This window comes from Nipponia nippon, unplaced genomic scaffold (assembly GCF_047370975.1).
Source record: "Nipponia nippon isolate SJK-2023a ecotype South Korea unplaced genomic scaffold, ASM4737097v1 scaffold_14, whole genome shotgun sequence".
NCBI classification, from domain to species: domain Eukaryota; kingdom Metazoa; phylum Chordata; class Aves; order Pelecaniformes; family Threskiornithidae; genus Nipponia; species Nipponia nippon.
In genome coordinates this window covers 2,035,140-2,062,089 of record NW_028262330.1, presented here as the reverse complement: position 1 = coordinate 2,062,089, position 26,950 = coordinate 2,035,140, and the positions used below count along the sequence as shown (strand labels likewise).

Sequence of the window (26,950 nt, the reverse complement as noted above, 5' to 3'; positions counted from 1 at the left end):
GTGGGGGGTTACCTGATGATCTCCTTGTGCCCGTTCTTGGCTGCCAAGTGCAGCGGGGTGGTGTAGTTGGGGTCGGTGGCATCCTTGGACTGTCCCTCCAGGAGGGCAACGCACAGATGGCTGTTCAGCAGCAGCTGGGCCACCTGCACGGGGCACAGGGGTGAGCAGCGGGGTACAGGCACCCCCGCCTGCGCCCTCCCAGCAAGGGGCTCACCCTTGGGGCTGTCCCTCTGCTCCCCATCTCCGCTCCCCTCCATCCGCAGCCCCAGGGCTCGGCCGGAGCCGGCCGGTGCTTGGCAGGGCCACACTTGCGAGGGGCCGTAAAAGGTCACAGTCAGAAATAGTCTTCCCATAATCAGGCTTTTCAGACCAAGCCCTAAAAAGCTCCAGTCTCTCCAAGCCCAGAGCGACTCTCAGCATCTCAGGGCAGCCCAGAGGCACAGAGGAGTTATTTTTACTGCCATCTTTATAGCTGCAGACATTATAGATACTCCAAAAATGGAAATATCCCCCTGGTCCCCTTCCTGGTAGGGCACGGGACAGTCTGGCTGGCCACGCTCCAGCCCAGCCCAGCGGTGTGGAGCTGGCTGGGCCGGAGTCTCCCAGAGCACGGGGCAGCCCTGTCCCCACGAGCCATGACGGGGACCTTGAGCAGCCGAGCGGGGCCGGGCGCCCAGGGCTTGCGGGGATTAGCCAGCTCAGCCTATCTGTGCTTAAATGGGAGCAAAGCTGGGGTGGGCGGGGGGAGGCTGCAGGGAACGGGGAGCGAGGACTCCTGGCTTCTCTCCCAGCCTGACGCTGCCCTGCCGCAAGGTCAGGAGCAAAACCTGCAGCTCCCAGGTTCAGGATCCAGCCTTGCCTGGCCATGGGAGGAGGCAGGTGCTGCCTGCCGGGCTCCAAGGTTCGTGGCAGAGGGAGAGCGGTCGTGGCCGGACCCAGCACCTTGCTCCCAGAGCAGCCAGCCGGCTCCAGAGCTGCCCCCGGAGAAGCGCCCGGCGCAGGGCAGAGCCCCGCAGCGCTCACCTTCAGCCGCCCGAACTCGCAGGCCAGGTCCAGGGGGGTTTTCTTCGCCTTGTTGATGAGGCAGGGGTTGGACTGGTGCTGGAGCAGCATCTCCGACTGCGGGGGAGCAACGTGGTACAGGGGCTCAGCATCATCCTGCGCCCCTGCCTCCCTCCCGCCCGGCACGATGGGGTTCATCCCCACCCGCACACCCCAGAGAGACCCAGGGTGGGCGCGTGGGCTCTCACTTACCACCTCGTAGTGCCCGTACTGCGCGGAGAGGTGCAGTGGGATCTGCCCGTCCAGCGAGGCCATGTTGACGGAGGCGGCGGCACGCAGCAGCACCCGCACTGGCTCCACGCGCCCCTGCCAGGCCGCATAGTGCAGGGGGCGCATCCCTGCGGGGGAACGGGGCTCAGCAGGGCTGGATGCGGCCCCCGGCCTCGCTCGGAGGGCTGAGCCAGCTGCTGGAGGCACGGCGCCATGCCGGGGGGTGACCCCTTACCGTTGCTGTCCTTGATGTCAACGGTGGCCTGTGCCTCCAGCAGCAGCAAGATGAGGTCCAGGCTGCCGCCCAGGGCCGCGTGGTGCAGCGCCGAGAACCTGCGACACAAGGCAAGGCTCAGCCCAGCCCCGGCCCCCGCCGTGCTGTCCCTACAACCCTGCCTGCACGGGGACGCGGGCAGGGACGGTCACCTGCTGTTCACGACTACGCTTCTCCTGATTCCCCACTTCCAGCGCCTCAGTCTCCCCACAGCAAAGCAGAGAGAAATCCCTCTGTGCTGTCTGTGCCCCAGGGCTCAGCGAGGGATGCAGGGGCCCTGTGCACCCCTGGGACCCCGGCGAGGGGTCCCTCAGCCCCTGCCCTGTGCAGGGGACAAGCAGGTGGGATGGAGAGAGATGCATCTCCCCTCTCCGCGGTGCAGCCAGGCAGCCCGAAGCCGCGCTGCTCACAGCATCCAGCAAACACACCGGCCCTGCGGCTACTCCTGGCCTCTCCGCCAGCCACCCCCTCCCCGTGCCAGCAGGGATGCCGGGAGTCCACGGCACAGTGTGGGAGGCCGCTGGTAATGAAAGAGCCCTGTGTCTCGGGGCTGTGAAAGGGGCCCGTCTGCCCGGCGCTCCCCCCGTGCTGTCACGTGAAGGGCCACGGCCGAGTGAAGGGTCCCTGCGCTGCCGGGGATTAGCCCGTGTGCCGCTCCAAGGGGCACGGGGAGCTCCAGACAGCGCCGGCCCGGGGCTCTGACGGACTCAGCAGTGTCCCAGCCCCGTGCTGGCGATGCAGCCCAGCCGGCACAGCTCTCCTCCCGACCCGCAGTCCCAGGGCACCCCCAAATCCCTGCACAGCGTCTCTAGGCATCGCAGGAGGGACGCTGTTCCCTCCTTCAGTGCAGCCACCGTGCCCCGAGCCCACGCCAAAACCTCTGCCTCAAAGTGAGAACGCAGGGGGTACAAAATCCCCCCAAGCCAACCCTGTGGGGATCCCTGCAGGGCCAGCTCGGCCCTGGAGGCGGCTGCGCAAACCCACGCTCGCCCGCCAGATCATCTCCAAGCCACAAGCGAGGCGATGCTGAGGACACCACCAGCGGCGTGGCTCTGTCAGGAGGGTGCACGCTGCCGTCCCCGTGCCAGGGTCTCACCTCCCCACCATCCCCTCCCTGCGCCCCAGGGAGGAACGGACCCTTTACCCCCCTTCCCATCAGCAGCCCTCCTGGAGCTGCCCGAGCACAAGCCCTGTGCCTTATCAGAATCAGATCATCGCTTCTATTATTACATTTTTTTTCTCTATTAAGCTCCATCTGCACAGTATTATTTTAAGACAGGGCCATCCTGCACATTTTCAACCCCCCGCCGGCCTGTTAGGACTCATCATGGACACCTCCTCCTACAGAGTCCTCAAAAAGAAAACATGTAGAAATTAGGTACAACAACAGTACATAAAACAATGCTAATAACTCACGGGTCAGAGTTAATTCAATAAGAATAACATGCTTATTTATTTTATGGGCCTTTGCGGTTTCTTTAACTCTCAGTACCCAGCTTGTTAAGTGCTTGGATTTTGGAAGTGATGAGCTACGCAAATATGCTGTGGTCACTTGGCAACCTCATCTTTTCTTTCTCTAACCCCCCCAAACGAAGGGATTTTGCTCCTGGGATATTAAACACAGGCACAAGCACACGCAGGCGCTGGGGCTGGCCGGGTGCTCCTCCGTGCTTTAACCTGCACTCGGGGCACTGGCGGGACACGCTGCGGTCCCTTTTCACCCCCAGCCTGCGGAGCGGGACGCAGAAGAGCTTTAGGAAGGATTTTGCAGGATGGATTGAGCACAGCCCCCAGCGCAGATCCGGGCAGGTGCTGGGTCTGCCCTGGCTTCGGGATGCTGTTGCGTTCTCCAGGGCTCAGCAGCTGCCCCCGAAAGCTTTACGATACCCAGAGCTGCAGAACCGACTGGACATTGGGGAGAGCAAGCCCACCCATGCTGCAGCAGCAGCCCCCAGCACCCTGCCCGGGGAGCACTCACCCGTCCGCATCCTGGTAGTTCACGTTCAGGCGCTTGGCAGATCCCAGGAGCTCTGCAAGGAGAAGAAGCAGAGGTCAGGGCAGGAGGCGAAGCCCACGCCGCCCCACACGGCCCCGGGACCCCGCGCGGACCCCGTCCTGCAGCCACACCGACCTCCCAGCGCGCAGAACAGCGCCTGGCCCATCCCGGCGGCCTCTCCTCTCCTCTCACTCCACGTTCACCTCCACGAACCCTCAATGGGCTGGCACAGCTCAACCTCAGACCCTTTCCTCACTCTGTCTCTCCTGCCCCATCTCTGTCTGCCCCCGGGACGGGTCGGACCCGCAGCTCCTGTCGCCCTGGCTCAGCGGGACGGCGCTTCCCTCCCCTTTATAGGCAGCAGCACCCCAAAACTGCTGAGCGGGGCCATTTTGCCCCCCACTCGCTCATTGTGCTCGCCGCTGCGGCCGAGGCCTGGCCCACAGACCACATGGTTGGCATTTTTACGGCTGGGGCAGAGGCTGAAGCCTCCGGCCGTGAATGCAAGGATTGTGTCACCTCGGATATCCCCGTCCCCCCGTCCCTCCCCTTCGGGGACCACTGAGCGGCGGAGGATGCTCACCCCACCCTCGGCACAGCCTCACGCGCGCCCCTGGCTCCCCACTCCTTCCCGCAATTAATACGAATGAATTCCTTCCTCCCACACGGAGAGGACGTTTTATTCTTCACCAAAGGGTTGAGAGCGGATTAACATCTCTGGAATTCATCCGCCAAGTCAAAAGGGAAAGAAAGGGGAAGGTATGCGGGGGGCAAGAAATGCCGCCACTCCTCCTCTGCCTTTCCAGGCAGCCCCATTGCCGAGCTGGGGAGGTTTAAATGCTTTGAAAGGTTTCTGTGCTGTTTCCTATGGAAAATCAAAGCCCGAGAGCTGGGCTCCGAGCCCGGGGTGAGCTGCTCAAACCCCACTGAAACGTGGTGGGGTCCCAGAGAAGGAGCCCCCTCCCTCGCAGCCAGGCAGAGCTCCGGGGCTGCAGCTCCCTCTCCCCCTCTCTCCATTCCCTTCTCTTTTCCTCCTCTCCCAAGCTCTCTGCCCACCTCGCATGGCAGATCCCTTACAAAGCCATACTCTGCCGCATGGCCCCTCTGCCGGAAAGGAGGCTGGAGAGGGGGCCAGCTCATTCATCATGCAAATGTATAATTAAAGGAAACCAAAGAACGGTGTGTTCATTACTGCAATTTACAGTGTTTTGTAAACAGCCTAATTAACGCAAAATGGGCTTGGAGTGGCTGCTGGTGGAGGACTCGTGACTTGCCACAGCTGAGGGGATCAGGATGGGATCACCCTAATTACCTCTTCCAGGGGCTGTTCATCTTCAGAGCAGCAGCAAGCAGCTCCGCCACCCTGAAAGCCCTTCCCAAAGGAACCGGCTCCCAAAGCCATGGATCAGCAGAGCTCCTGCTTTTCCCTTCCAGCCCGTATCGCCCAAGAGCCCAGGATCCGGGGTCTCTATCAAGGACCAGCCACTTCCCTTGGCCCCGCCAGCCAGGACAAAATAACATTTCCCTTGTGAACCAGCCACTTCTGACCCGAGTCGTGGAGCGACCGTAACCACTGAGCCCCGCAGTGGAGCCAGGATCAGACCTGGGGCGTGCAGCGGAGCCAGAACGGGGTCGGCTGCGGTGGGCAAAGGCCTCGTCCTGCCCCTCCGAACGTCTTGGGGCAGATCCTGCAAGGGGGAGCAGGAAGGGCTGGGAAGCGTTTGCTGCTGGGGGATTTCCAAAGGGCACAATCAAGACAAAATTAAAAATAAACAAAGGGTTCCACTAAGCTGTAGGCAATGCCCACGAAGCCATCGCCTCCCGCTCCCCAAGCAATCCTCCAGCCCCCCTGCCTTTTAGTTGGGGTTTATAAATAGGTATTTTTAAAGGATGCTCTGTGCAGTAGGAACTGAAGGCCAATGCAGGTTTGCTCCCATCAGCTGCAGCTGAAAATTGCCATGGGGTTTTGCTGCTGAGAAAGGGTGGGGAGGAGGAAGAGGAGGCGGAGGGGTCCTCACCCCGGCAGGAGGGGCAGAGCCTGACCCGTGCCAGCCGGGTGGCAGAGCAGAGCCGGGCGGGCAATGCGGGAAGAGAAGGGCTGGATGGAGATGCCCACTGAGCACAAGCACTCTGAAAGAGGCAGAACCATCCCACAGCCCCGGGGGCTGGTCCCGCAGTTGAGCAATGCCCACTATTTGAAGAAGGAGAGCTCACCCCAAAATCCCATCCCTGTCCCCCTCCCACAAGGGGACCGGGCTGGCCAGTGGGGTCCAGTAAGCAGGGCTGGGATGCGGTGGGTGTCCCAGGACACGGCGGGTGTTCCTGCCCGCTCCCCGGAGGCAGCTGTCAGCATCTGCATGGCAAAACGCCTGTGTCTTTGCTCCTCTCCTGACCAACATTCCTCAAATTAGTTCCCTGCTCCGGCAGCCCAGCAAGGTCAGGACACAGGGCAGGACCACGCGGACACAGCGTGGGTGGCGGGGAAAGCAGCAGGTCCCAAAAAGCGGAGCTGGGAGCAGCATCCCCTTTGGGGCTCTTCCCAAATGCGAATGCAATAACACTCGTATCCTCCTCGAGCAGGAAGGGAAAGTGTTCATCCCCGGTTTGTAGCTGGGTAAATCGCTGCTTAGAGAATTGGAGGGTTTGCAGCCAGGCTGGAAGGTAAAGCGTGGGTAGGAAAGGGGCCAGGCAACCTGGCACCATGGGCACAAAGGAACGAGCGAAGAGAAGAAGAGCAAAAGGATGGAGGGGAAAACAGAGCACAGCCAGGCAGCCAGAACCCCGTCACCAGCGCCATCCTGCTGCACACCTCAGCACCGTACGGCACACGGGGCTGGCAGAGCAACCCCAAAGGCAGCCCTGCCTCCGCGGGCAGCCAGCGCCGGGACGGGGTGAAGCAGCAGGGCAGCACAAGGGCTGCCAAGGGGGTGCCACCAGCCCCTGTCATGCTCCTGGGGACGCGGTGACAGGAAGGCGGGCGATGGGATGCTCCCCTGCATCCCTCTTCCTCGTTCCATCCGTGCGCTCCTTTTGACCAATTCCTGAGTTTTTCTCCCCATTTCTTCAGCCCCTTCAGGTGCCCTGCCAGGTGCCCTGGCACCTCCAGGCTCCTCAGCCTTTCCCACCCAGATGTTTTGGGGCTCGGCAGAGGCTGGGCCAAGCCGTTCCCAATCCCACAGCCTTCCCAGACCGGCTGGTTCGGAGGCGCGGCTCCGGCCAGGAGACCACAGAGCTGGGCTGGGAACGGGCTGCGGGGTCAGGGCTGATCCAGCCACAGCACCAGGATGGGGTGGCGGAACCCTTCCCAGCCGCACCGTCACCTCCTTTGGGTTTGCACCAGGGTGGGAGCACCTGTGGGCCTGATCCGCACCCTCTGCTCCCTGCCGGGAGGACACTCACATCCCGGGAGGATGAACCCAGAAAAACATGGACCCACAGCCAAAATGCAAAAAGCCCTCAAGCGGATATTTCCAGGGGAAAACCCGGCTTGGCGCACCCCAAGGGTTAACTCCAGCCGTGGGTTCCCCCTGCTTGGCCCCGCTCCCCAACACGACCCCTCCAAGGGGTCCAGCCACCCCCCGCCCCGCCGTTCGCCAGCGCCTGCCCGGGCAGGACGAGGCTCAGCAGCGCAGGGCCGGGGCTGAGCGAGGCCTCGAGGGAGCCAGAGAGCTTCTGTGCAGCGTCTGGCTGCCAAGCAGCAGGCGGGAAGCACCTCCGGAGCGCTCCGGCAAATTGCTTACAAATGTAGGGCCCGCGTGCTCCGCCGGACACCGGCTGTGGCGAAGGCAGCGTGGCCGCCCGCTCACCAGACAGGGCCGAGACCCTCGTCCGTGGCACGTTCTGGCTCCAGCCCCAGCCGGGGGGAAAGTGCCGGACCTCAGCCTTTCGGATCCTTGTTGGCAGGGGGGGCCGGGATGGCGCAGCCCTGCACGGCGCGTTTCCAGCCAGCTTCCCTGACCAAGCAGCCTCCTCCGTAGTGCTGCGCCCTGTGCCTCAGTTTCCCTGTGGGGCTGGGCTGCGCCCCCACGGCAGGGATGCCAGGCCAGGCTGAGCTCCCCGTGGGGTGCAGGGGGCACCCAGGGAGCAGCCACCCAGGGCAGGCGCCTCACCTGCACCGCTGGCAGCCAGCCAGCCACAAACCTGTATTTACTTCCCCGGGGTGCTCGCCCGGCACCGGCTGTGCCGGCTGCATGGAGCCAGGCGTGCCCTTGCCTGGCCAGCACCCCCTGTGCCAGCACGCCGGGCACCCTGCGTCACCCTGTGCCCTTCACCGGAGACCTCGTCCCACGGAGACACCCTTGGCCTTCGCCCCCAGCTCTCGGAGACGGACACAATCCCTCTGAAGCGCTAAACCGCTCACCGCTTGCTGGGAAGAAGCGACACACTCGCCTGGGTTTGCCTGGGGAAGGAAATGCCCAAATGCCCCGTGCCTCCCCCAAAGCGCCCCTTGGAGACTCCTGCCCTGGCTCTCACACAGCGTCAGGCTCCAGAAAGCAGTGCTTTTGCTGTAACCCCCCCAATTTTGTCCACCCAGCGTGGCCACAGCAGAGCTCCGCCACTTGCAAGCCTTTGTCTCTGTGGGACAGACAGATCTGTAACTGGAGACCCACCTCCTTGCCAGAGACGCCTTGAAAAAATACATCTTTCTGCTGGCCCTGTGTCACAGACCCTCGTCCCTGCCCCTTGCCCTGGGAAATCACATCCCCACACCGCTGGCTGCAAGTATCCCTGTGCCATGAGCCTCCCTGCACTGCAGGTCTGAGCATTCCTGTACCACGAGCATCCCTGTACTGCCAGCCACAAGCATCCCTCAACATCCAGCCTGAGCATCCCTGCCCCACGAGCATCCCTGCCCTGCCAGCTGTGAGTGCCCTGCACGCAGGGATGCCTGGTCTGGGCACTGCAGGAACACCATCCTGCTGCCCCGGGCGGTGGGAGAAGGACCCTGTGCTCTGGATGCACTAAATACATGCACATACCCCCCTGAGAAAATAAAGTCCACCTGGGGACCATCACCACTAAGCCAACAAAGCAGCTGGAGGAGCTAATCAGCTGTGATCCTGCAGAGCACCAGCCATCTCCCATGGTGCTGGCAGCCTCCTGGGGCTGGAGGCGGAGATGGCAGGAGGTGGCAGCTTCACCCGGCCTGCCCTGCCCGGCCTCGACCTGTGCCAGCGGCCCGGGGTGGCCCTGCCTCGCCATATGGTGGGTTCGCGCAGGGGCTCAGGAGAGACTCGATGTCTCACCCAAAACTGAGACCCAAAGAGGTGACGTCGACCTCTCTTCTGCAGGAATCACCCTCCGCCGTCGCCCTCCGTCCACAGGCACGTCCGCCGCGGCCAGCCGCGCCTGGCTCCTCCTGGCGCAGCCTCCCAGCAAACCGGCTGCTTCAGGTGCAGTTTCCCAATGGGTTCAGAAGAGATTTGCCCGCTTCGATAGGGAAGGAGCTCAGCCACAGAGACATTAAGAAACTCAACCAAAGTTGCCCAGCAAGCTTGGGATGGAGGTTGGGTGAGACCCAAGGGCTCCTGACCCTGGCTGCCTGCTGTGGCCACCAGCCCGCACCCCAAACGCCGAGCCCAGCGCTGTGCCCAGCTCCCCGGGCAGGCAGGGCCCCCCCTATTTCCCCCGTGGTTATGGCGGGTGAATTTGGCTGCCAGGGTGCTGCTGCCTGGGATACCCAGCCAAGCGCTCATCCCTGCATCCAAATGCCACAGGTGTCCACATGCAATGGGTGCTTTCCTGCCTGTAAATGGCCCGTGCCAGGGTTTGAGGCTTGGCAGCATCCCTGCAAACGGGCTCCCCACCAACGCCGACAAACAGGTCCTTCGCCAAGCCAGGCACTGCGGGGTGGGTCCGACTGGGGCAAAGCCACCGGGTTAACTGGCAGGGATGGGGAGGCTGCAATCAGGGAGGTAGATTCCCATCAACACAGGGCAAACAGCAGCGACAGGAGAGCACGACACAGCAGGGAGCCCCTTATCTTTCCCTGTGCCAGCGTCTTGCAACTCCTTGAGAATAAATGGTGTCTTCATCCCTTGAGAAACCTACCAAAACTGGGTGTGAGACACACTGGACCTGGCCAGGGCCCTGCCTGTTTTGACGCTGCACACGCTGCGCGATGGCTGTCGCATCCGAGCCCTGCTCCCGGTTTCGGCAGCCCAGGTCCAGCTGGAATAACCCCAGCAGCTGCAGCAACCTGCCGGGAGCTGAACTCCCAGCGGCTCCTTACAGCATCCCAAGGGCTGGACACAGCATCCCTGAGCTCTGAGCATCCCCACGCCAAAACACAGACTGCTTGTCTCCAACTCAACGGCCTCCACCATCTACCCCTGCCTTGAGCCCCAAACCTTAGGGCTTACAGCCACGCAGAGCCCAAGTTGTCCCTGCCACCAAGTTGTCTCTGCCGATGGCATGTCTGAGTCTCCTCTGGCAGCTCTGCCTTCCTCCTCATCTGTGCTGTCTCCTTCTCTAAGCTCTCCTGTCCTGCAACGTGTTCAGATATGATGGTGGATGATGGTGAAGGCAGGTGATGGCAAAGGCAGAGGAGTCTGAGAGGTCCAAGGCATCTGCCTTCCTGGGCTGGGGACCCACGACAGGAGAAGGGGAGGGTTTGGGGACATGGCAGCAGGACCATGGAGTCAGCTGGAAGCCTTTTTCCTTCTTTGGGAAAGACTGGGAGCCTTTTTCCCAGGGAAAATCCAACAATTACATTTTTTAAAGAGGCTGGCAGCAGGAGGGAGCAGGGGCAGCATCCCCACACAGCAGACGTCGATCGCTCACCCCCAGCCCGGCCGCCCCAGGACCCCTGGCCAGACCCCCAATTTCCCCTCGCCGCTTCCCCCCACAAGCAAAGCAGGAAAAAACAGGCAGCTTGTTCAAAGCGAAGGCTCCCAGAACAATGAAAGGAAAAGCAGAGTCGGAAACCCCGTCCCCATCCACGCAGCTGGGAAGAAGATGCAGCTCTCGCCTCTCACCCCCGAGGTTTGACGGCCGCAGCAGGGATGGAGGGGGCAAACGCCAAGGTGGAGAAACAGCATCACAGGAGTCCTTTGGGGCTGGATTCGCCCCTTGCAAAAGCCAAACACGTGCTCCTGCTTTGAGTTTCAGGCCCCCAGACACTCAGCTGTGTGGTGGGATGAATGGTGCTCCCTCCCATTCCCCACAATAATTTGGGGGTTTGCACCGGCTGCCTACCCAAAGGCGATGCGCCCCAGCCCGGCTCCCCCAGCAAGGGCAAACGGTAACACCCATTCCCCACGGAGCCGAAATCGCATCCCCCAGCCCTGGCCAGGATGGAAACAGCTGGGAAAGGCTTTGGGTGGGGGAAGCCGAGCAGCTCCTTCAGAGATACAGGGGCTCCTTTCCCAGCTGGCCGGGGAAACACGTTACCGGGAGGTGAAGTCACCGTCCCTGCTGGGACCTGGCTATTCCGCTCTCCAGGATATGAACTCAGAGGAGCTGTATTTGCCCAGGGAAGAGGTGGAGCCTTTTCCATTTCCCCCATCCTTCCGAAAGGACAGGACGCCTCCCGAGCGGGAAGAGATGGGGCGATAGCGGTGGGGGCCAGTGGCCAAGCACGAGCTCTGCCTGCGGTGCATCGCCGGGCATGCCACCCATGGGCTGCAGGACACAGGGACCAGCAGAGCATCTGGTCCAGCATTAACAATGCACCCTGGCTCCCATTCAACTGGTTCCATACTGGTTCCAGCTGGCTCCCCTGGGAGCCAGGGAAGGGGCCACGGGGCTCCAGTGCCCCCTGGGTACCCAGGTAAAGGGGCTGCACCTACGGACACCCTCAGCGTTCCCATTAACACGATACCAAGCAAATGGCACATTAATATAATCCGTGGAGGATGCTCAACAGATCAACGAGGGCAGAAATAACACAAAAGGGACTTAGAGAGATTAGGAGAACAAACCCAGGCAGATTCAACCTGGGAAAATTGCAGGCTTGTAGCATCTGGGGAAAAATAATCCAACCGGCAGACGGTCAATGGGAGGAAGAAAGAGGGGAAGCAGGATGCGGGGGCACGGCGAGAGCAGCGTGAGCACGGGCACGGCGGGAGCCGCCAGCGAAGAAAACAACCTCAGCAGCCCTGTGCGGGGGGGATGCCGCTTCCCGGGGTACCATCTTCCATCGCGTGCCCAGGGCTGTGAACGTGATACAGGCTCAGAGAGAACATGAGAGGCTTGGGGGGACATGAGAGGCGAGCGGTGGGAGCCGAAGGGCTTGCCTTGCACGGGAAGATTAGGGCAGGTCAGTAAGTCTGGATTTGCTGAGCAACAGTTAATTAGGGAGGGCGGGAAGGGACGCAGCAACCCACCTACACCTGGAGGGTTCTGATGCCCGAGAGGAGCATGTAGCTATTTATTTTATGGTTCTGACAACGAGCCCCAGATAAAAATTAGAACAGCCAACAGCGGCCAGCAAAACCTCGCGAGCTCAAGGGAGTGAAACAAGGATCCAGCCCCCCGCTGTAGCTTGGATGGTTGCAGCAAATCATGCAGCTCCCTGGGGCAGTGGGGCAAGGCTGGGGGACTGGGCTGCCACGGTCCTACGGCACTGTCCCCATCACTGCCAGCCCGGTACCCGTGTGTGGCACCTGGGAGTACCTGGGAGCCGCTCCAGCCGGTGGAGCCAGTACTCAAAGCACACGGTGATGTGGCGGCTGGAAATCCTGCGACATCCTCCTGCTTTGGCCCCGGGAAAGCCGCCGTGTGCCCCGAGCAGGCGCTGCCGGGGCAGACAGAGCGGCTGTCCCCATCCTGGATGCTCTAATCTAGGCAAGGCACACACAGGATGGGAGGGGAGGCAGTGGGAGGTGAAGCTGTTCACTCGAGGTCACCCAGGTCAATGGTTCAAGTGCCGTCACTCCCTCCCGAGGCCTCAGTGACTGGGAACTGAATTTTCCCCAAAGCCCCCCCTGGCCACCAGCCCGTGGGCAATCAAGTGTCGGCAGCCGAGGACTAACCTCAGACCGCTGCTGGTGGCTGCGTGGCTGGGGTTTGGAGTCACAGGCGGTTAAAAATACCTTGCGGATGCCTTTCCTCAACTCTGACCCCACGAGCCGGTGCTGCCGCCAGCCCCACTCAGGGACACATCAGTGGGGTCCCCCGGGATGCACACAGCCTGATCCGTGCGGGGACGGGGCAGACGCTGCCTGGGGTCTGGGTTTTCCTCCCTACGAATGAAGGGTTTCTGCTCCTGGGGGGCTGCTGCCTCTACCCTCTATTACCAAATCGAAAGGAGAGGCTCTTTGCTTCCTACAGCCGCCTTCCAGCAAACGATGCGTGGGCTATCTGGCTCCATCTGAATTACAACCTGGATCCAAGCAGCCTGAGCAAACCAAACCATTTCCTTCCCTCCTGGACAGAGCCGGAACGTGGCCTCTGGCTCCTGCTGGTCCCGAGGGATGCTGGATGGGCGACTGCTCCCGTGGATGCCATGGCGCTGCAGCCATTCGTGGCGGCTGCACTGGGAAAGAGCAAGAGGATCTCAGCCAGCAGTGGCTGCTCGACGCTCCCAAGCCATGAGGGATGGGAGGGATCCTTCTCCAAAGCCCCTCTCTGGCAACGGCAAGGGCGCAGAGGGCACCCGTCTCTCCTCGCCGCTCCCGTCCCCTGCGCGAGGTCGCCTACCAAAGCAAGCGGGCGCTGCCCAGCCGCTCCGCGCTGCTGCCAGTGGGAAGGGGAGAGGGATGGCTCTGTCCCCAGCAGGTCTGGGCCAAGCTCCCTCCAGCCTGAGACAAGCAGCCCGAGGGAGAGGCACCCGCCACTGCTCTCTCCTTTCCCTGCCAAGGCCGGGGAGGGCAGCGCGGCTTTGCCTGTGCCCAGTGCGAGGGCTCTTTGCCAGCCAGGTCAGACCCTCCAGCTGCCCGCCCGGGATTCCAGCTGGCCGGGCAATGCCGCAAAGTGGGAGAAGCCACCGCCAAAATCCTGCTGAGCATCTGGCTGGTGGCACTATTCTCGTGCCTTGGCTGGAGCAGGATGTTTTCACCCAGCTGTGGCAGCGAAGGATTCCCCTGGGACCCCGGTCTGCAGCGGGACCGCGTCTGCAAGGGACAGGAAAGGGATGCGATACCCGTATCACCGCGGTGCCCTGCACCACCCTGTGCGTCCCCAGGTGGAAGCAGCAATCCCCAATAAATGCATTTAGCAGCCAGTGACACAGTATGTCCTGGGAGAGGCATCTCCCCATCCCCGTGGTGGAAGCAGGAACCCACACCAGGACCCCACACCCGTCTCGCCGTCCCCGTTGGGGCCTCGGCGGCTGCCAAGTTATTCCAGGCACCGCGTTCCTGTCCCCCTTCTCTTGTCCCAGCTGCTCCAGGGCCAGCAGGGAGGGCAGCGGGTTCCTCCCATCGCCCAGCCCGGGCGCCGGAGCTCGCTGGCAGCTGCTCGGGGACCAGCTGGGGACAAGGACAACATGGAGCAGCCCTGTCCCCCCACATACTGCGGGAGGGACAAGGGCTGATTTACAACGAGGTCAAAGGCATCAGAATACAACTGCGACGGATAAAGGGGGGTTGGATCTGAGGACCCCCAGTCCATGGGCTGAGCTCTGGTCAGCAGCTTCCCATGTGGGAATGGGAAAGGGGGCTGGGGGGCAGCAGATCGACACCTCCGAACCCCTAAAGAGCAGCCCCACCTTAGCACCAGAGGTAAACTGAGGCAGGGGCAGCATCCCTGGCCCCTCGTCAAACCAAGGTTGTGCCCGGCTTCCTGCAGGGACCCTGCTGCCAGGTCGGCCCCCTCCATCGGCACTCCCCACACCCCGACCCAACCGAGCGGTGGTGGGACACAAGCCAAGGCCTGCCTGCTCCCTGGACCCCTGCCGGCAACCTGATCTGTTTACGCCTTTCCAGCGCGGCGGGTGCGTGTTGGGAACGGCCCTGGCAAGCCCGAGTTGGCGGCAGAGGCAGGACGTGGGAGCCGAGCGCAGAAACCCCCGCCTGCCGCCTCGCAGCATCCCAGGGGGGTGGTGGGGAGAAAGAGAGGGGTGCACAGGGGGAAAAAGGGTCCCCCCACCTCCCTCAGCTCCTTTTTGTAGGAAAAGGCACCCCTTCTTGCACCGTGCCACCTCTCCGGCAGCACCCCGTGCCCCCCACCCTGGCCAGGGAATCACGGCGGGTTGCCTCATCCCCAGGCCCCACCGGCAAACGGCTTTCTGAGCCATGCCAACCGTGCTGGGAAAGCGCTGGGAGAGTGAACCGGCCCTGGAAGCTGCATGTCCCTCCCTGGCCGACAAGGCACCGGCTTCGCAAGCACATGGCCGGCCGCGCACTGGGGCTCAGGGGGCTGATGGCCACATGCCGGTCCCTGTGCCAGTGGCTGGGTTGTCCCCAGGTGGGGCTGAGCAGAGACACCCACCTGCGCTGCTCCTGGGAGGAGATGTTTATCCAGGACAAGACGCGTCGGTGACACCGACACCTGGTATGGATTCAGCCCTGTGAAGCTGCAGGCATTTGGAGCGGGGTGCAGTGGGATAAAGCAGAGCCATGACTTCGGGGGCTCAGAGCTGGACCCCCCCATATCCACACCAGGTTTGGGGTGGAGGTAACAAAGAAGCAGCTCCAGGACATCCATGTGCAGCCCAGCACATGCTGCTAAATATAACCAGTGGGACAGATGCTGCGAGACAGGGGGCTGCCTGTGCCCCAGCACCGCCGAGGAGGAAGCTGAGGGCTTGAGCAGCCCTTGGGGTCTGGAGACCCAGAGCAGGGTCAGAGGCAGCTCCTCTGTCGGTGCAGGAGCCTCTTCCTCTGCAAGGAGGAGCATTTCCCTTCCTTTCAACCCAGCAGGATTAGCGGGTGCTCATTCAGGGAAGCCAGGAGGGCTCATGCAGCCCTTCCCACCCACGTCAGCCCAACAAAACCAAACCCGAGGTGCTTCAGGCCGACCAGAGCAGCCCGGGCTGCAGCCCAGAGCAATCCCCACTGCCATGGCTGTGCCAGCCCCCACGCTGCCGGCTGGGCTCGCCGTGCACCTGCGTCCCCCACACAGGCAACGATTAGCCGCTGGGGAGGACTCTGGCCCCTTTCAGAGGCTGCAAAGGCAAGCGGTGCTCATGTGGCCTTGCCATGGCAGGGACGCATCCAAGGAGGTCCCTGAGAGGCCACGCAGGCTGTTAGTTGGGCGTCCTGCCCAGGGAGAGAGGACACCCACGGGAGGGGAAGGTCCATGGGACTCCCAATCCATGGTTTCCCTATTGCTGTTTGCACTCAATTCAGCTCCAGCTGGAAAACCCCTTTCAGGCTTACCCATGCCCATTCTGGCAAAGAAACAAGATGATGCCCCAAGATGGGCTGCTCGAAGGGGGATGCAAGGGCCAAGAGCCAGCCAGACCCTGGGACTGATGCTCCAAGGGGGCAAGAGGCACCGCAAAGTGGGTGGGAGAGCCCGAGCCAGCCCCGCTGCCGGGGGCACCTCCGTGCCGGGTACCCGACATCCACGCCACGCTCACCAACTCCCTTCGCAAGCAGACAGGGCGCCTTACACAACCGGCCGTGCCCGTGGCTGAGGGCGGTGTTACGAAACCCTGGGAGATTTCCCCCCTCGTGGCACAGCCGCCCACCGGGGTCGGCCAATACAGACTCCAGCTCCCGGGATGGCACCCAGGGCAGGGGTCCGGGCACGGCGGCAGCACCAGGGGCCGCACGCTCTCTGCGCAGCCTTGGCTGGGGGCCGGCGGCGGAGCGGTGCCGGCGCTGGCAGGGCTTGGCGGAAGCGCAGCCGGACGTGTTGCGCCAGGCCTGGGATGCTGCAGGAGCCGCATACCTGCTGCGCACGCAGGTTTTCCCTGCTCCCTTATCTCGCCATCGAAGCTGTGCTTGGTTGCAGCTCTGGCCTTTCTCCCCGGGGTTGCAAACAGCTTAGGGTGCCTGCGCACCTACCCCAGGCGCAGGCCGCCACAGCCCCGGGCATCCTGCAGGAGCGAAGGATGGGTGAGGGTGTCCGGCCCTTCCCCGGGAGGGTAAAGATCATCCCAGCAGAGCCATTTCCAAGCAGTTTGGGCATCTCCAGACAGGTCTGTGACTCACCGGGACACCTCGGCGAGGCCCGGGCGATGTTGCACTCCAAGGTTCAAGCAGGTCCCTCCCTCTCCATCCCAGGCACGGTTTTTTGGGGGAAACCAGGATGGGATATGGGGGAACCGGAGTGCTCACAGCTCCTCCCCACCCCCTTGCTTACTAAAGCAGCCAGAAAAAGGTGGTTTATTGTTATTTAGTTTCTGCCCCTTTCATACTCCTTTGCCGGAGTTTTTGCCAGCGGCGGGCCCCGGGTCTGGCGGGGGGCCAGGCCAGCCGAGGCGCTTTTAAAAACAAAGCAGGGCGCGTGCATGCACACACACACGCACGGCATCCAGCCCCTCTTTTAACTCTTGCCGGGGCGATGCCGCATGGAAGATGGTTTCCAGCCGGCCAGGAGCGCGCAGTAGCGCGCTCCCGGCCGGCTGGAAACCATCTTCCACAGGGGATGCTGTTGATCACCGCTGGAATCCAATAATTCCCTCCCTTCTTACCAGGAAAACCTTCCTGCAGCACCGGGATCCTAATGGAGAGGTGAAGGAGTGATGCTGGTGATGCTGGCTTGGTCCACGGGGACCCGCTTGTCCTAAACAGGGACAACACTGCAACCCCTTTTCTAGGTCGCGGCCAAGATCTTTGGACCCAGCAGCCCCGTGGGAGAACGAGGAGGAGGAAGAGATGTTTTCACCTAAAAGCAGCTCCTCTCCCACATGGCAGAAAGCCGGGAAGCGCCAGCGACGTGCACAGAGCATCTCCAAACCCATGGGGCCGACCGCCTTTTTGCATGAGTCGCTGCCGCCATCCACCACTTTTTGCTGCCTGCAACCAGCCCCATGCCCCCAGCACGTCCCCAGCCCCAGCCAGAGGACAGGATGCCTGCGCCGGCGGTGTCCTTGCTGCGTCCCCTTCTCCCTTGCCTGGGTGCAGCCCTGGGGAGGACCGTCCCTGTTATGGCACCCGTGTGCCGCCGGCAGCGGGGCACATGCCGTCCCGTGGCTCGGGGCTGCCCTCCCTGTCTGCCTTTGAGCTGTCGTCATCCGAATCGTCCCATGTTTCTGGGTCAGGCAGCCAAAACGGCCTCCACAGCCCTTGGGAAGGGGGAGCTGAGCCCCCTGGCCTGGGCTGAGTCACCGGGGAATGCCCGAAGGATGGAAATCCCCCTCCTCAGCCTCCCACCGGCAACAAGGGGGATGGCCACCAGCCTGGCTCTGTCCACGGCCCTGAGGGACCTCCACAGTCCCCGAGACTGTCACGTCCCCAGGATACCCCAGTGCTGCCCAGCCGTCCCCAGGGGAAGGCAGCGTGGCCCGGAGCAGCCCCGACAGACCCCGCACTCGTTCCCTTCCCCGGAATTAGCCCTTTTTTCCCTCCGCTCTTTTACTCAGGCAGGGAAAAGGCAGCTGCAGGTAGCCCAGGCTGACAGCAAGGAGCCCAGGCTGCCCTGCCAACGCGTTTTCAAAGGCTGAGGACAGAAATACAGACCCAGGACAGAGGGAGACATGGATCTGTGAAGACAGGGAGATGGGGTGCAGAGGGGCACGGGGCTGGGTGCCCGGAGGAGGCCGTGCCCGCTGGGCCGGGCGATGCCCAGCACAGCCTCCTCCATCTCCCTGCGCGACGCTGTTTGCTCGTGCCTTATCTCCCGCGCTCGGCGCGGTGACGCTTTCCCCAGCTCCGGGCATGCTGGCAGCAGCCAGGCCCCTTTCCAAACACAACACCCGCCAGAGGCCGGCTTTGAAAAGCAACCGCCCGCTCACTCCTTTCACTGTCGCTGCCCACGTGGGGCAATTCCTTCCTGGGGAGAGAGGCGGAAAAAAAGGGGCTAAATCCCTCCATGAGCTGGGACAGCCGGGATGCAGGTGGGAAAACCCACCAAGCAATCACCAGGCTGCTGGAGGAGACCCCCCCCATCCCAGGGAGGCCAGGAGCCACGGGAGGAGGAGGAGGGAAGGACAGACCCCCCTGTGCCGCACAGCTGCAGCCCCGCCGCCATCCATCCCCGCGGCTGCCGCGCTCGGCAGAGCCTTTGAAGCCTCTTTTCTCCCCCACCCACCCACCCACCCACCGCGGGCTGATTCAAAAGCAGATTTGGGCAGGCTGTGGGGCAGCAGGGTCCCCGGTGTGGGGCGGCCACCAGCCGGGCTCCCCTGGACATGGCGCCTTGCCTGGCTCCTGGCTCGATCTCGGCAGAAGAGGGAGTTTTGCCCGTTTCGGCAGGGTTTCTCAGCGTCTCTCCGCAGGCGTGCCCACGGCCTTTCCAAGCAGGCGTGCAGCTGCGGAGCCGGTCCAGCCCGTCAGACCTACAGCACGCAGGGAGAGGAGGGGAGGACATGGCTGAGGACACTTGGGAACTCGTCCTCGAAACTTGGGCTTCAAGGGATGTGGCCAGGGCCACACTTGGGCTCGGTGGCAGAGCCGGGTCCAACCGCCTGCACCACCCGGGGCAGGACCGGAGCGGGCAGAGTGCCCAGACATCCCTGCACCACTGCCAGCAGGGAAAGCCATCGGGTGTAACAGAGCCTGAAACGATAAGGATCCTGGCCCGAGGCTGGTCCTGGCTCTTCCCTGCAGCCAGACCATGCAGAGCAGCCGGAGCACCCAGGGCTTAGGACAAACCTCCCTTGGGAGCAGCAGCAAAGAGGAGGACGGTCCTCCTAGGTGAGGGGGGACGGCATGCTGGGCTTGCTGGCCAGCACAAAGGCGCATCCAACATTATCGTAAAATAACCCCCAAGGTTCAAAAAGGTGCAACTTCTTCCCCAAACAACTATGGATCCACTGCCACTGAGAGAAGGAAAAAGCCCGGCAGGACACGAAAGGAGGGCGGGTGTTTCCGCAGAGGATGAGGACACGGAGTGCCAGTGGCAAAGGCTAACATCACAGGAGAGATATTAAACCTCACGCTTTGGGGCTTAAGCTGATATAGCTACTAGGGATTAGGGAGAAATTTAAGGGGGAGGGAGCGAGCGAGTTATCCCACATCTGTCCGCTGTGCAGAGCAGCACTGCCCCTCTCCTGCCCAGCCGGACGGGTAACAGCAGCATCCGAGGGCCAGCATTGCTCCTGGGAAAACCTTGCTGTGCTTTGTGCTGCCAGGACACAGCGATGAGGGGCACCAACCCAGCTGTGAGGATAAAGCCAAGATCTCCTACAAGCTTTGCTAGCGTTTAACAACTTGCTAGGTCACAGCCCAGACACAGCCGAGTCTCAGGCACCCACCCCTGTCCTTGATATATCCAAGGTCTGGAAAGCCCCAACATAGCTGGCGAAATGGAGTAAGTCGGCAGTGAAACGGGACAAGCGGCTGGTCAAAGCCGGCCGGACCTCCTCGAGGCAGTGGCTGAACCCCGGCAGGGTTTCGCTCCCTGTCCTTGAGTTTAACGCCAGTTTGCTCAGCTGCCGCCCTTTCTTTGCACTTTGCACGCGTTTAAACAAAAACCTTCACCACTCCCTCGAGGAAGGCAAACAGCGAGCCCAGCTCCCGTCGGCTTCCACGGCTCCTCCAGCCCTCAGCTATCGCGGGGGCATCACACCCGCCCCCCAGCATCACCCCAGCGTCCCCCATGCCCTGCCCGTCCAGGGATGGGGACACTCAAACCTTGGCGGGCACCGTCCGGCTCCAGGAGCCATCACCCCTTCCCAGGGCCGAGCGCCCCGGCTGGAGGGCTCTGCCTCTCGCCTCCCCGGGGAGCCCCAGCCCCTCGGTGCTGCGGCGGCTGCCCCGGCCAACTGGCGCATTGTTGGCGAGCGCGGCCAGCCCAGGGACGTGATTGATCGCCGGGGAGAAAGGCCAAAGCCGTGACGGGTCGTTTAACAATTTCAATTAAACTCTGCAGCGCTCCGACGCGGAGGGGAGGGGAGAAAGAGAAGGAAATTAAAAAGCGGGACATTCCTATTGCTGGGCTGGGGAACCTCAGCAAAGCGCGGCCGGCTCGGCAGGAGCAGCCCGGCTCTCCCAGGGGAGACACCCCCTCTCCAGCCACAAAAGTGACCATGGCATCATCCTGCCGTCCCCTTCCCGCAGGTGGGACGCCTGCCCTTGCCTGCCCTTCTCCTCCTTGCTCCTGCCCCCAAAACTTTCTCCCTGCCTGCCCCACCGCCTTATAAAATAGGTGCTGTGACCCACTTGTACGGCAGCGCTTGCGCGGGGAGGAGGGCTGCGCATGGTGAATATTAAACGTGTCCCTGAAGTTCCCGCTGCCGGGACTGGCGCTTGATTTTTGCTTACGTGCGGTGACTTTTTTAGGCACAGGAAGCCCCAGAGGGCTGATCACAGCGACCGAGCTCCCAATCCACTGAGACAGCAGAAGGACTCTTAGAGGGATTTTAAAAAAAAAAAAAAAAAAAAAAAGAAGAAAATCAGCATCTCAGCCCGTCATATGGAAAAGGCGCTTTAATGAGCGGCAAATGCAGCAAATGCTCGGCTCGCACGGCATCGGCGAGGGGAAGGAGAGGGAACCGTAAGGGATAGGGAGCAGCGATGCCCTCCACGCCGGGGACGAGCCCCTGGGACCAGGCAAGCCTCCCCAGCGGGAGCAGCACAGGAGCCCCACCGAGGGCTTGCAGCGGCGGCCTTGCAGGGGTCTGGGCTTTTTGCCCCCCCCCCCTTATAAAGGAATAAAATAAAAATAAGCAGAGGGAGCTGCTGACGCCGCTGCAGTGGGGGAGTTAATCACACATGTTCACGTGGGTGCCCCACAGCTGGAGGGAGGAGAAGATGTCAGAGAGAAAATACACATGGGGTTTAACTGGGAGAGAGTTACTGGAGGAGACTGGAGAAAACAAGTGTAACTTCACCCCTCCGGGTGCGCAGGAGGAGGAGAGCCACAGGCACCCCAGCCTGCCTGCACCGCCCAGCCATGGGACGCCAGCTCGGGGGCACGGGGCTGCGCCAGCCGGCGGGACGCTCGCGTCCTGGCGTTATTTACTGCCTTGGGGGTGTCCTTCAACCCGCCTGCGCAGGCAGACCTCTCTCACCCCAGCTCAGGGAGCCCGTGCGGGCGCAGTCCCTGAGCTGCAAGTGGAGGCGATGGCACCCAGTCCCTTCACCCAGGGAGGGGGCACCAGGCACCCCCTCTTCTGGGGAGGAGGTGGCCCCCAGCCCTCCTGCAGGCCCAGCAGCGGGGATTTGCAAAGTTTTGGCCCCAATCAAAGCTTTCCAGCAGCCGACCCAGGGGAGCTGAGCCCCTTCTCGCATTTATAATCCTCAGCCTAACTCATGTTTCTCAGCACCAGCCTCTCCACCCTGAGCGGCTCCTAAGAAGCCTTAAAGCTTCTTCTCCTGCCCAAATTTCCCCTCTCTCTCCCCAGGACAGTTTTTTCCGCCTCCAGCTTTCCTACACACACCCACGAGACCCCCCATGATGAGCAGCCCTGGCAGGGGGTCCCGCACCCCCCAGCCCAGAGCGGCTCTCGCAGCCCGGGCAGGCGCCGTGCACCTTCCCCCGGCCACACACCGCACCGAGAGCCCTTTTATTTACTTTTCCCAGTTTCCTTCTCTTGGTAGGTCACAAGAAGTGACCAGGAGCGCAGTTCTCTGTAAGGGCACCGTGGCACCAGCCCTGATCTGTTCCCCCACCTTTCCACTCTCCCCATCTCCTCCAGACACCGCGCGGCACCTGCAGGACCCCGGTGCCCTTGGGGACCCCCGCGAGCCTGACGTTCGCTCCGAGCCATGCTTGCCGCTGACCCTTCCGAGAACATGTACAAAAAAACAGCCCTGCTGAAGGGTTAAACATTACCAGACTGAAATTCAAGGCTTGACGATTGGTTCCAGTTGACTGGCTGGGATGATAATTTTTCACAAGATAAATACGGCCGGGAGCGAGTGGCAATCGCTAAAGACCCTCTGTAGCTGCGTCCCCCCCAAGCGGCTTCGCTTCCCCCCGCCACTGCCGTTTCCCTTCGCCCATCCCCACGCAGCGGCCCACGCTTCAGGGTCCTTGGCCCTGAGCCCGAGGGGAACCCCAGCCCTGCCGGGAGGATCGCTTACAGCCCGGTCATTCATCCGCACCGGCTGCGCTTGCACTCCCGCCTCCAGCCACAGCGTGACTCGTGCACCGGGGTTCAGAGCCAGCACTTGCACCCCAGCTGCGACGGCACTGAGCCCGCTGCCGGGACTCACACGCTGGGACAGGGAGCGGTGCCTGGCCGGGGAGAGGGAGCCCGCAGCTCTGCGCCCGGGTACTCACTGCTCTTGGACGCCTTGATCTTAGCCACCAGTTTCTGCACGCTGGGTACGTCCCCATTCTTCACGGCCTGGATCAGCTCCTGCTCTCGCCCCATCGCAGGCAGGTGGGGCGGCGGCAGTGCAGAAGGCAGAGACCCTCGGATCCCGGTGGTTTATAAAGCCATAGGAATAAGCCCGTAATTCCTCAAAACACACTTTGATGGGAGATGAAATCCAGCAAGAAAGATGCTTTACAATCCCACGGGACATAAAAAACAGAAGGAAGGAGTCTTTCTGTTAAGAGCAGAAGTGCCTTTCTGCGTCGGGAGGAGCAGGCCCCGGATGGGCTTTGGTTGGAGAACATACGATCAATTAAAACAAGAAATAGTTCAGCGCTCGGGGACGGGCTCCCGGCAGCACCAGGGCTCCACGAGACAAAGCCAGGCGGCTCGGGGCAGGGCGGCCGGTGCAGTCGGCATCGGGATGCCCTCGGCCTCTCGCAGCACTCCCGGAGCCGGAGGTGTCGTGCTTTGCTCCCCTCACCAGGCTCTGCTGTGCTGATGAGTCCCTAATTCTTCCCAAAGGGATTACAGGCTCGTCGCCATCTGGAAGTTATAGATCCTCCCTTCTCTGGTGCTCGTTAGCCCCTTCGTTTCAGCATTCCTCTTGGCGACGGCGCTGCAGCCACGCTGGGGAGCCCTGCACACGACCGAGCCCCGGCGCGGCAGCCCGGGACCTGCGGAGGGGAAGAGCAGAGTCAGCCCTCAAAGGCCATTTACCTCCCAGCTCCGTCGCGACAGCTTTTGTATCCCCGCCGAAGAACAAATACTTTGACTATATTTAGTCCTGGCGGGACTTGGCTCATCCTCGTGTTAAACAGAGAGGGAAGAACCTGTGGAGGAAACCTCCCGAGGGTGCTGTCGGGGGGTGGCCAAGGAGCGGGACGGGGGCACAGCCCCTTCCCTGTCCCCTCCCTAAAGGCAGCACATGGGGCTCAGGGCACCACAGTGTCTCTCCCTCTCCTTTCCCGGTGGGAGCACCCAAGGGATGGAGCAGGGGAGGTTTAGCCAAAGTCCTCTGCAGCCCATGGGAGCGGGTCAGCCTGCCCGACACCCTTCCCCTCCCATGCAGGGGTAAGCCCTCGCCCTCCGAATTACCCGTGAAGCTCAGTGCCCTGGGAGCCAAGACACCCTTTAAACAGTACGTGAGCTCGCTCTGGCCCAAGCGAGGGGCTGGGTGTAATTCAGCAGCACAACCACGCTCAGGAGAAGAGGATCAAGCCCACGTCCTGGCCAGCTGAGCTGCCCCAGAGAGGGCGCGGGGTCCCGCAGCAGCGGTTCGCACCTCCCAGCCCGTGCTCTCCCATTGCGCCCCGGCTGCCCAAACTGGATGGCGAGAACATCCCTCCTGGTTTGGGGCCGTGCACCGGGCAGGCTGCTCCGGCGCCCGGGGAGGAGCGTGCACGCAGGAGGGCAGGGAGCACGCGCCGTGCTGGCTGCGAGGCCGCCACCAGATCACCCCGCAACTCCTCGTGTGCCAATCCAAGCCGGATCAGAACCGGCTCCGGTTCCTCCTGCCACAGCCCAGGCGTGCCATCTCCCTTCCCAGAGCACTCGCCCTCAGCCGTTTATATAATAGCGGGTGTCGCTTCCTCCGAGCAATCGAGGTCACTGCTTTGAGGATGGAAACCACAGGGGAGAGAAGGCAACAGCAGGGAGAGAGGTCCTGCGGGGGGGGGGGGGGGGGAGCAGAAACAGAAGGGCGTCCCATGGCACAGTGTCGCTCAGCCCACCCACCGTACAGCTGGGAGCTGCAGCTGCCCACAAGCACGGACCCCCCGTGGGCTCCCCACGCTCGGTGCAGCGGTATTCAGGGCAGCCGGAGAGGCTCCGGTGCCGGCTTAGCTTCTGGGACAAGGGGATGCTGAGGTTCCCGCCCCAGGCCGGGGGGTTCTCCCCCCGTCGTCGCTCCCCTGGGGCCCACAGTTCGTTCCTGATGAGCCCCTGGGCACCGGGGCTGCTCGAGGGCTTGGTCCCAGGCACCCAGGCCAGTGCCCGCCGAAGTCGGCTGCCACCTCCCCGTATCCTGGGGCACCGCACCAGCTTATCTACATTACAACAAAGTTTCAGCCACTTGACTCAGACTAACCTCTTGCCACAAACAAATCCCCTTCCGAAACCTCCTACGTTGCACCGTCTTCAAAACTATTTCACTTAACTCTGTGTGCTGCATCCAACTTTGTGCTGCTCTTCAAAAGCGCTCACAAAAAGCGGGCGTGCGGGTGCCGAGACTATTTACTCATTTATTAAAGAAGCCTGCGTGGCCTCACTTAGCAAACAGCCCCGTGCTGCTGCCGGCCTCCCCCGGAGCCGGCGAGGCTCGGTGAGGAGCCCAGAGGTACCGAGAGCTCCGCGTACCCTCTCGAGAGAGGAGCAGCAGCGAAGGTAAAACTCGAGAAACGCACAAAGCTGGAAAAGCAACAGCAAACATCCCTCCCACCCGAGCAGGGCTGAGCCTCCAGCCCAGGAATCCACCTGGAGAACTGAAGTATCCCAAACATTCCCGCGGCCAACGGCAGCGCCGGGAAAAAGGAGGGAGAGAAGGGAAAGAAACAAAACAAACCCAAACCAAACCAGAGCAATTACGTAAGTGGAGAAGGAGAGATGCGAGGAGCAGCAGGCACCGAGGCTGGGTCCCGAAGGGGCGGGCGGGAGACGCTCGCCTCCCCCGGGAGGCCCCGGCGGGCAGCGCTGGGGGCACCGGTCGCGTCTCCCCCCGCCCCGGGACGGGCCGCTCCCTCCTTCGGGGGGGTTCAGGGGTTGGGGGGGGAGATTTTTTGCCCCCACCGAGACGAGTCGCTCCGCTGCTTCTGCGAGCGGCCCGGGCCGGGCGGGCTCCGCAGCCGGCGGCCCCCACTCACCTGGCGGCGCTCCCAGCCGCGCCGCACCGGGGCGAACCGAGCCGCTCCGCACCGCGCCGTGCGGTACCGCTCCGGACCCAGCCGCGCCGAGAAGTACAGAGCCGAGCCGCCACTGGCCGAGCCGTGCCGAGCGGGAGCGGAGCGGGACCCGAGCGGGAGCGGAGCGGGACCCGAGCGGCGCGGTCCCGGCTGCCCGGCTCGCAGGGCGGCGCGGCGCTCGGCAAAGTCCCGCTCGGGCCGGCCCCGTCCCGGCAGGAAATCCCTCCCCGGCCCGGCCTGATTGGAAAAGCCCGGCGGGTTGTGCGGGCTGGGCAGGGCCGGGGCTGCTGTCACTCACCGTGATGCGCCGGCAGATTTGGGCAGGGGCAGGGCCGCGGCAGCCCGCCGCACCGGCACCGCTCCCGCCCCGGGCCGTGCCCCCGCGGCTCCCGGGCCGGCGGCTGGCTCGGAACGGGGCCGGGTGGAGAGCCACCGCGGTCCGGGAGCGGCTCGGTACGGGACCGACCCGGTGCTCCGGGACCGGCCGCGGGGGGAGGTCCCCCATCCTCGATCCGGGACCGACCCGGTGCTCCGGGACCGGCCCCGGGGGGCGATCCCCCATCCTCGATCCAGGGCTGACCCAGCGCTCCGGGACCAGCCCCGGGGGCAATTCCCCATCCTCAACCCGGTGCTCCGGGACCGGCCCCGGGAGCGATTCCCCCTCCTCGATCCGGGACCGACCCCCGCTGCTCCGGGGGCGATCCCCCGTCCTCGACCCGGTGCTCCAGGACCGGGCCCGGGGGCAACCCCCCACCTTCAGCCCCAGTCCGACCCGCTCAGCCCTTTGCCCCCTCCGCCACCGACCACCCCGGCAGAGGGGCTGCACAAAGCTACCGATGGCACCCGCGGGACCAAAAGCCACTGAGCCCCAGCTGTCCGAGCCCCAAATTAATCCTACTCTCACAAAGCACTAAAAGCACAAAAATCACCCATTTCTGCCAGCCCTCAACAGAAACAGAGCCGAGTGCTCCCTCGAGCACGGTTCTCTTAAAACAAGAGACTGCCTAATAAAACTGGACAGCTTTTGCTGCACGATACCGCTGGATTATCATCAACTAATCAGATTAAAACCACACAGAGACTTTGATTTTATTCACTAAGTGCCCAGCCCACAGCTCCCTGGGGGGGCCGCAAAGATCCAGTACCTCTTCGAACCAGGCCCTGAGACATTTCGCCAAATGATGGCTTCGTGAGCAAGCCCACTAAGGGGGATCCTTGGCAAGGAGGAGCAACTGACGTTTCAAGACACA

At 62.8% G+C, this 26,950-nt stretch overlaps 1 protein-coding gene across 1 annotated transcript in view; it reads right to left on the bottom strand.

Annotated features, from left to right (window-relative positions):
• CASKIN2 (CASK interacting protein 2) overlaps nucleotides 1–25,886 on the bottom strand; it is a 35,478-nt gene extending 9,592 nt beyond the window's left edge. The window contains exons 1-7 of the mRNA XM_087750851.1: nucleotides 25,662–25,886; nucleotides 22,764–23,477; nucleotides 3,525–3,576; nucleotides 1,508–1,605; nucleotides 1,255–1,400; nucleotides 1,024–1,119; nucleotides 13–143 (exon numbers count right to left, since the gene is read on the bottom strand). Of these exons, the coding sequence (XP_087606977.1) occupies nucleotides 13–143; nucleotides 1,024–1,119; nucleotides 1,255–1,400; nucleotides 1,508–1,605; nucleotides 3,525–3,576; nucleotides 22,764–22,857 (617 nt within the window). The 5' untranslated portion in view covers nucleotides 22,858–23,477; nucleotides 25,662–25,886. The remainder of the gene's footprint in view (nucleotides 1–12; nucleotides 144–1,023; nucleotides 1,120–1,254; nucleotides 1,401–1,507; nucleotides 1,606–3,524; nucleotides 3,577–22,763; nucleotides 23,478–25,661) is intronic.
• Nucleotides 25,887–26,950: the final 1,064 nt, after the last annotated feature.